Genomic DNA, 9,540 nt, shown 5'->3' on the forward strand with positions numbered 1-9,540 from the left:
AAATGTTTTTGGCATATTATTATTTATGTTCTTTACTTACCCAGAGGCAGGTGGATCTTTTCTTGTGTCTCATCCAGGAGGACGTTCTGGAGCGGGTTGATGGCTTCAGCCTCCGCCCCATCATCCAACTCCTTCAGCATCCCTATTTTTAAATAAGATAAAATTCTCAGTTTTCAAACAACAAAATCAGAGCTCTCTAACACAGCACGTCAAATAATTTTATTACAATTTATTTTCTTTACTTACCCAGAGACTGGCCAGAAGTTTTTCCTGCCTGATCCAGGAAGACGTTCTGGAGCTGGTCGATGGCTTCAGCCTCCGCCCCATCATCCACCTCTTTTAGCATCCCTGTTTTTAAATAAGTTAATATTGTCAGTTTTCTAACAGCAAAATTTAGTTTCCTTTATTTTCTCGCAGTTCATTTAATTTAATGTAAGCTTGTATGATTTGTTTTTGCAAATCCTCATAGCACTTTGTCAACGTGAATTGTATTTAAATTTGTAATTGAAATATTATTCACAGATTATAATTTATTTTCTTTACTTACCCAGAGGCAGGTCAATCATTTCGCCTGCCTGATCCAGGAAGACGTTCAGGAGCTGCTTGATGGCATCAGCCTCCGCCCCATCATCCACCTCTTGCAGCATCCCTGTTTTAAATATTGTAATTTAAGATTGCAATATTTAGGTTTCCTACTTTAAAGCTCTTCATGGGCGTAGCCCTTCTTTATTGCAGATTAACTCTGGTTGTGCAAACATGTACAGCACTATCAGTGTAAAGGGTATTTATTATTTGTAATACAAATGCTATTTCCTCATTGGAAGTTAATTTCTTTACTTACCCAGAGGCAGGTTGATCTTGTCCCTTATCTCCTCCAGGAGGACGGTGAGGAAACCATTAAAGGCTTCAGCCTCAGCTTCAATGTCAGCACTCATCGTGATCTCCCCACTTTCTCCTGCTGTAAAAAAAAATTTATTTAAAACTTTTCATTTTTTAACTTTAGTTAAAATTTTCAAATATTTTGAACATTATAGCATCTTGTTAAGAATATAGGGTTAGTAGATATGGAGTATTATGTGTTATTAATACGAATTAACTGTGTTCATCGCCATGGCAAATTTAATATGAGGCTCTTTTCAGTTATTTTTTGCATTTTGTCTGAAATTATTCTTAGATTATAGTTTTATACTCACCCAGAGATGGGCCATTAGTTTCCTCTGTCTCATCCAGGAGGATGTTCATCAGGTCACCGATAGCTTCGGCCTCCGCTCCATCATCCACCTCTTTCAGCATCCCTGTTTTTGAAAAAGTTAATATTTTCTAACAGCAATAATACCAGCAAACCACATGAATTGAACTAACATCAGCAGTTACATTACTGACATCATGACGTGATATTAATATTAATACCTGCTTTGTTGTCCTGGACCTTTTTGTAATTGATCTTTCTCCCTCTGCCTCGTGTCCCTCTCCTGGTCCTTTTCTTTTTCTCATTTCCTTTCCTGATGCTTTCAGCAGGCTCGTCTGCATCATTGCCATTTGCTCCATCTTTAGGAAGTAATAAATCAACAATGTCAGTCTTAAACAATACTATTACTGAAGCTTAGTGGTTATTAATAATACTTATTATCAGTGAAGGGTGAATGCAGTGATTTTTTTTTTTACTTATTTGTATTTATTAGTTTGTTTACTTACTCATTTCTTTGAGTAGTTGATGTTTGAAGGGATTGTATGAAATTTATTTAACAATTAAAGAGGTATATCAGTGTGAGTGATTGATCGTACTCACCCAGAGATGTGCTGTTCTCTGTTTCAGCGTCATCCGTCTTTCTTTCTTCAGCAGCACATTCAGCATCAGGTTCTGCTTCAGTGTCAACTTCAACTTCAGCCTCAGGTTCAGTTTTAGTCTCAGCTTCAGTCTCAGGTTCAGTTTCAGTGTCAGGCTGAACTTCAGCCTCATGTTCAGTTTTAGCCTCAGCTTCAGCCTCATGTTCAGTTTCAGCTTGAGCCTCAACTTCAGCATCAATGTGAGCTTCATCCTCAGTGTCAGGTTCAGCCTCAGGTTCAGTTTTAGACTCGGCTTCAGTCTCAGTTTCAGCTTCAGTGTCAGCCTCAACTTCAGCCTCATGTTCAGTTTTAGCCTCAGCTTCAGTCTCATGTTCAGTTTCAGCTTGAGCCTCAACTTCAGCATCAATGTGAGCTTCATCCCCAGTTTCAGCTTCAGCCTCATGTTCAGTTTTAGCCTCAGCTTCAGTCTCATGTTCAGTTTCAGCTTGAGCCTCAACTTCAGCATCAATGTGAGCTTCATCCCCAGTTTCAGCTTCAGCCTCATGTTCAGTTTTAGCCTCAACTTCAGCATCAATGTTAGCTTCAGCCTCAACTTCAGCATCAGTGTGAGCTTCAGCATCAGGTTCAGCTTCAAAAACAGCTTCAGCCTCAGCTTCAGCCTTATCTCCTTCTGAAAAAAAGTCACAGGATTCACAATTATAACTTGATAAAATGTATAGATTGTATTAAATGAGGCAGATAAAATGTTTCACTTCAATTCCTAATTTAATTTAATATCAGCAGTTCTTCAGTTACATTACTGACATAATAATACCTTCTTTGTTGGCCTGGAACTTTTTGTAATTTATCTTCCTTCCTTTTCCTCGTGTCCCTCTCCTGGTCCTTTTCTTTTTCTCATTTCCATTCCCACTGTTTTCAACAGTCTTCTCCGTCTTATTGCCGTTTACTGCATCATTGAAAAATAATGTATAATGTCACTATTATAATAATAATAATAATTATTATTATTATTATTATTATTATTATTAGTATTATTATTATTATTATTATTATTATTACATCAGTGTCAGTGATTGTTTCTACACACCCAGGAATGTGCTGTTCTCTGTTTCAGCACCTTCTGGCTTTCTTTCTTCAGGGTCAGCCTCAGCTTCAACCTCATCTTTAGCATCTACTTCAGCCTCAACTTTAGTCTCTGCTTCAGCAACAGCTTCAGCCTTATCTTCTTCTGAAAAAAAGTCACAGGATTCACAATTAAAACTTAATATAATGTTTAGATTGTATTAATTGGGGCAGATAAAGGGTATAACTTCAATTCCTCATTTCATTTAATATCAGCAATTCTTAAGGTACATTACTGACATCATGACATGATATTAATATTAATACCTGCTTTGTTGGCCTGTAATTTTTCGTAATTGATCTTTCTCCCTCTGCCTCGTGTTCCTCTCCTGGTCCATTTCTTTTTCTCGTTTCCTTTCCTGATGCTTTCGGCTGGCTGGTCTGCATTGTTGCCTTTTGCTCCATCTTTAGGAAATAATAAATGAATAATGTCAGTCTTAAATAATGCTAATATTGAAGTTCAGTGGTTATTAATAATACTTATCAGTGAAGGATGAATGCAGTGATTGTTTTACTTATTTGTATTTTTTTGTTTGTTTGTTTACTTACTTATTTCTTTGAGTAGTTGATGTTTGAAGGGATTGTGTGAAATTTATCTTACTTAAAGTGGTATATTAGTGTGAGTGATTGCTCCTACTCACCCAGAGATGTGCTGTTCTCTGTTTCTGTGTCTTCTGGCTTTCTTTCTTCAGCAACGGCTTCAGCCTCAGGTTCAGCTTCAGGTTCAGTTTTAGCCTCAGCTTCAGCCTCAGGTTCAGTTTTAGCCTCAGCTTCAGCCTCAGGTTCAGTTTCAGCGTCAGCTTTTGCCTCAGCTTCAGCTTCAATTTCAGCCTCAACTTCAGCATCAGTGTGAGCATCAGTTACAAGTTCAGCTTCAGCGTCAGCTTTAGCCTCAGCTTCAGCCTTATCTCCTTCTGAAAAAAAATCACATTATTCATAATTAAAACTAGATATAATGTTTAGATTGTATTAATTGAGGCAAATAAAATGTTTCATTTCAATTCCTCATTTAATTTAATATCAGCAATATTCTCCAGTTACATTACTGCCATCATGATATGATATTAATAATAATAATACCTTCTTTGCTGGCCTGGAACTTTTTGTAATTTATCTTCCTTCCTTTGCCTCGTGTCCCTCTCCTGGTCCATTTCTTTTTCTCCTTTCCATTCCCGCTGTTTTCAACAGTCTTCTCTGTCTTATTGCCGTTTACTACATCATTTGAAAATGATATATAATGTCACAATCATAATATTATATAATATTATTATTGCCACTTTTATTTAATTTTCATAATTACAAATTCACTGATAATGTTTTAAAAATCACTTATAGTCTCATCCAGTTTAACATCCATTAACCATACTGCAGTCTCAGCTTTTATTTGTTTGTTTGTTTGAGTAGTTGTTTGGAGGGATTGTGTGAAACTTATTTTATAGTTAAAGGGATATATCAGTGGTAGTGAAAATTTAAAATTTCTGAACTTTAGTTTTAAAGATCAAATATTTCCAACATTTTAGCACCTTGTTAAGAATACAGGGGTAGTACATATGCAGTATTATATTTATTAATATGAGCTACCTGTGTTAATTACCACAGAAACAATATGAGAGTTTTCACATTTTGTCAGAAATTATTCTGAGATTATATTTTTTGTTCACCCAGTGGCAGGTCGATTGTTCCCTCTTCCTCCTCCAAGACCTGACTGATGGCTTCATCCTCTTCCTCTGCTAAAGCATCCACCTCTTTCAGGAACTCTGTTTTAAAATATTACTTTCATATTATTGACTTTCCTTCTCATTATTGTTATTCCTCCTATCATTCTCCCTACAATAGTAACTTACTCATGGAGGTGTCATTTGTCTCAGTATCGCAGAGGAAAATTCCCATCAGTACCCTAACGGCCTTAGTGCGGATCCTTTCTCCTGTAATAAGAATGTTAAGGGTTCATCTTCAGATTCTGTGTTCAGTATCTTCAGCATTCATCTCAATAATATTGTCAGTTTTCCATATCAGTTCTTTACGCACTCAGTTCTTTGTCATTTGCTTCAATATCCTTGAGGAACCTGCCCATCAGTTCCCTAGCCTCAGCTTCAGCCTTGGCGCATGTCCTCTGGCTCATCTTTTCTCCTGAAACGAGCATTTTTTTTTTCATGAAAATAATTATAGAATTTGACTTTTACCACCTTAACATGTTAAAAAGCAGTAAACGAGTAGTATATATGGAGCACTATGACGTGTTAAGAGGTGATATTTATAAGTGCTGAGCTTCTTAAACTGGCGTTTTAACATTAATAAATATCAACAGTTACCCAACTTGGTCCTTTTCAATTTGGTTCTTTGTTCATTTAGTACATTTACTCACTCAGACTCTGGCTGGTGGCCTTCTCAGTGGCATCCACAAAGATATCCATTAGCTTGGTTATCTCTCTCGTGTGGTCAAAAAAGTCAGTAACAGTTTTGTCTTCAGTAGAAACGCTGCAATCCTCTTCAGTGTGTTTTGCTGCGATCCTCCTCAGTGGCTTAACGTGGTCTGAAGTGAACGCTCATTGTGAGGGAAAACTGCAGCCTTACCTTTATGACATCATAATGTAGAAAAATTCCATCACAACATTCTACTTTGGGTCCTGCCTCAAACAAGCAGGACAATCAACCAGGAACAAGCCAATGTTTCATATGTATACATTTCAGTTATGCAATAGTGTATTTACTAATCAATTTTCCACATTAATTTTAGCTTTTTTGCTAAACAGACATTTTATGTTCCTAAACCTTTCAAGAAACAGAATGTCTCAGTCTTAAAGATAGATAATATTCGGGGTGCCATGTGTCCAGTTCCAGAGAGAATCCTCTCCTGATGATAAGCAGGCATAGCTCATGTTGTAGGCTTTCCCCACTACTTTTACATAAAAGCCTCCTGCCTATTCATAGTGTTTCTGATGGTGTGGTCTATAATAAATTGTTTCTTCTATGATAAAACATCCGAGAAGCTACAAGTTAACAGCACTAGCAAGTTTCTTTCTGGTTTATTTTCCTGCATTTCATGTTTGCGTCACACACTGCAAGATGATCACCTTACACTGTACTCTTTGTTTTTCTTCTAACGGGCTCCCAGGGAAGACAATATGCAGCTGATCTAAGCCCAAGTATCCATCATTTAGTGATTACTGGAAACTGATGCTGTGGTTTTAAACTCTGGTTAAAGTGGACGCATATCTTTTCCTTGAGTTGTGCTTGACACAGAAGACTAAAAAGCATCACAATAATAATATGCCAATGCTTTAAACACACACTCTCACTATATAAAACAGTATATTTTTCATATATCATAGCATTAATTAATTCATTTATCTTCAGCAACCGTTTTATCCTGATCAGGATTGTGGTGGATCCAGAGCCAGCCCTGGGAACACGGGGCACAAGACAGGACGATTGTTCCCAGATGAGATGCCAGTCCATCAGAGGGCACCATGCGCGCACACACACATTCATACGCACACATTCATATCAAGGAGCAATTTAGCATTTTGGAAGGAAAAAGGGACGGCACACTGCTATAGTGGTCTCAAAACATTGTAATAATACGCAGAGCAGACATTTCGTCTGTGTCAGTCTTCATCAGGCAGTAAAAACCTTAAATCCTGAAAATCTTTAAATGCATACCTGACAATGGGCATAGACAACAAATAAGCAAAAAAGTGAAAAACTCCAGAAAATAAATCACCCTCTCCAATATAATATAATCACCAATGAATCCCAAAATATCCACCAAATGAATGACATCAACACGCAAAAAATAGTCTACTCAAGTCTCAAGTCTACTTTATTTATAGAGCCCTTTCCACTACAAAGTAGACCAAAGGACTGTACAGCAGCACTATAATACAAGGATGGTAAAACAAAAATCAACAAAACAAAAACAATAAAAATAACCTTGAAGAAAAAATTAAAACAATTTACATCTTTCGAAAATCAACAATTAAAAGCCATAGAAAACATATGTTTTCAAGCAAGATTTAAAAACATCAACTGAGGGTGCAAATCTGATCTCAGGTGGAAGAGCATTCCACAGTCTTGGGCCAGCGACCGAAAATGCCCGATCCCCTTTAGTTTTCAGCCGAGTTTTCGGAACTGAGAGCAGTAAGCAGTTAAGTGTTCTTTGAGGTCTGCCAGAGTGCATATGAATCAGATCCGTAATATATTCTGGGGCCATATCATGGACAGCTTTAAAAATGTACAGCAACACCTGATACTAAATCCGATATGTAAAGGGAAGCCAATGCAGCTTTTCCAAAACCGGAGTAATATGCTCCCTTTTCTTTGTGCTAGTAAGGAGCCTCGCAGCTGCATTCTGGACAATTGCAATTTTGAAATAAGAGATTTACTTACTCCCAAATAAAGTGCATTACAATAGTCCAAATGGGAGGGAAAACACTTAAAAACTTCTTGCAACACTTTGTAGATGGAGGTATCGTGACAGCATTTGGATTAAGAAACCTGTTAATGGTCTGAAACAAAACTTTTGGCGAGTTTGAGTGCTGCGATATAATATTTGAAAAATAGGCTGCTTTAGCATCCTTTACAGCTTTCTGATATCTAAGAAGTGAATCTTGTAAAATCTGATGAAAGACCAGAAGTTTATTTTTCTTCCAAGCCCGTTCTGCCTTCCTACACTGCTGTCTAAGAACACAAGTATGTTCAGTAAACCAAGACTGATAATTTGCCTTACGATGCTTAATCTTATAAGGAGCAACAGAGTCCAAGACTTCAGAACAAACAGAGTTAAAAACAGTAAGTAACTCATCTGGATCAGCCGTGAGAGGTGCAGACTCCAACCATGATACATCAGAAAAGGTACTAAAGATCTCGCCAAAAGCCTGTGGTGTAGATGGAGTAATTGCACGAGAGCAAACATAAGAGGACTGACTCGCCCTCATTTCATTCAGCACATATACACTGCAAATAACAGGCATATGACCAGAAATACAAATGTCATTAACATCAACATCACAAATTGACAACCCTAAGGAATAAACAAGGTCCAAAGTATGTCCTTTCTCATGGGTAGGGCCTGAGACATGTTGGATAAAATTAAATGAGTCCATTAAGTCTGAAAACTCCTTAACCAAAGGCTTCCCAGGACAACAAATATGAATATTAAAATCACAAACAATTAAGATATGATCAGACAGTAACAAACTAGTCAGAGATAAAAAGTCAGAGAATTCCTGGATAAAAGCCTGACTATACTTTGGAGGTCGATAAATGACCACACCCAAAACAGGCGTAGAGAAGTCCAGTTTTAATAATTGAACTTCAAAACTCAAGTAGTTCATGGGCGATAAACGGTGACATTTAAACTGCTGTTTGCACACCGTAGCTAGACCCCCACCACGACCCACTGATCTGGGGGTATTTATTAAGTTATAGTCAGTTGGGCAAAGATCATGACATAGACTCCACTCATCAACATTTATCCAAGTCTCTGTAATAAAGAAAAAGTCCAAAACATTATGTGAAATAACATCATTTAGAATGAAAGTTTTGTTTGTAATCGAATGTGCATTAACCAGCGACATCTTTAAAGTCTGTGATACCATAGAGGCAACAACTGTGGCTTGACCAGACTTTACCATCTTAGGATAGAGTAAGTTACTCAAATCAGCACCTCTGAAACATGACGAAGACTTTCCATCCAGGTAAAAACGCAATCCCGAAGAAAATGGCAGCAAACATGAACGGCGCAAACCCCAAAACTCCACAGCAAACTCCGCATTACCATCTTCTCTTGCAAACTGCAGCACATCAGGATATCTCCGCCTAAATCTCCACTTCACGTTAGCGCCTGCACGCCTCCCACGTCTTCGCCGGCTTCTTTGCCTGCAGCACACACATCCAGCCAGAGAACACTGTATGTGCGGTAGCAGCGCAGAATGAGAAAAGAAGTACTTATTTCCACTGCTGATCGACAGGTCCATAACAAACGAACGAATTTGAAGCAGGGTACTGCGATCATAAACCCATCGCGATTGACAAGGACAAAACAAAAGATATAAAAGAACACAGAAAAGAAACAAAATAGCAGACAGAGAAGTAGAGCAACGGCAGGCCACAACACTGGTCGACGCCATCTTGTAAACATCTCATAGAAAAAAAAATACAAAAAATATCCAAGCCAATATTAATCAACATAAAACCTACACATAAATTAATACAAACATATCAAGAGAACAAAGGCCAATGTCATAAAAAACAATTTTATATCGTTTTTACAATTTTATGTCGTGGCCTAATGGTTAGAGTCTCGTACTTGTAACCCGAAGGTGAACCTGAAGGTCGTGGGTTTGAGTCTCAGGTCCGGAAGGGATTGTAGGTGGGGGGGAGTGAATGACCAGTGCTCTCTACCACCCTCAGTACCATGACTAAGGTGAGACCCTTGAGCAAGGCACCGAACCCCTAACTGCTCACCGGGCGCCACAGCAAAAAAAGGCTGCCCACTGCTCCGGGTGTGTGTTCACGGTGTGTGTGTGTGTGTGCACTTGGATGGGTTAAATGCAGAGCACAAATTCCGAGTATGGGTCACCATACTTGGCTACACGTCACTTCACTCACTTAAATTTAAGATGTTCA

At 38.0% G+C, this 9,540-nt stretch overlaps 1 protein-coding gene and 1 long non-coding RNA gene across 2 annotated transcripts; both read right to left on the reverse strand.

Moving 5' to 3' along the window:
- Positions 1–338: 338 nt before the first annotated feature.
- LOC128317247 (germ cell nuclear acidic protein-like) lies at positions 339–2,594 on the reverse strand. Its single transcript, XM_053228440.1, has 6 exons — positions 2,584–2,594; positions 1,790–2,490; positions 1,411–1,548; positions 1,194–1,295; positions 842–958; positions 339–649 (listed from the first exon to the last, which is right to left on the reverse strand). Exons 1-6 carry the CDS (start codon positions 2,592–2,594, stop codon positions 540–542), a joined length of 1,179 nt encoding a protein of 392 aa, XP_053084415.1. The 3' UTR covers positions 339–539.
- An 8-nt stretch (positions 2,595–2,602) lies between these two features.
- Positions 2,603–3,667, reverse strand: LOC117599242 (uncharacterized). Its single transcript, XR_004579710.2, has 4 exons — positions 3,552–3,667; positions 3,178–3,315; positions 2,876–3,016; positions 2,603–2,734 (listed from the first exon to the last, which is right to left on the reverse strand). It is a non-coding gene; the product is annotated as an uncharacterized LOC117599242 (long non-coding RNA).
- Positions 3,668–9,540: the final 5,873 nt, after the last annotated feature.

The sequence above is a fragment of the Pangasianodon hypophthalmus genome, chromosome 2 (assembly GCF_027358585.1).
Source record: "Pangasianodon hypophthalmus isolate fPanHyp1 chromosome 2, fPanHyp1.pri, whole genome shotgun sequence".
Classification (NCBI taxonomy): domain Eukaryota; kingdom Metazoa; phylum Chordata; class Actinopteri; order Siluriformes; family Pangasiidae; genus Pangasianodon; species Pangasianodon hypophthalmus.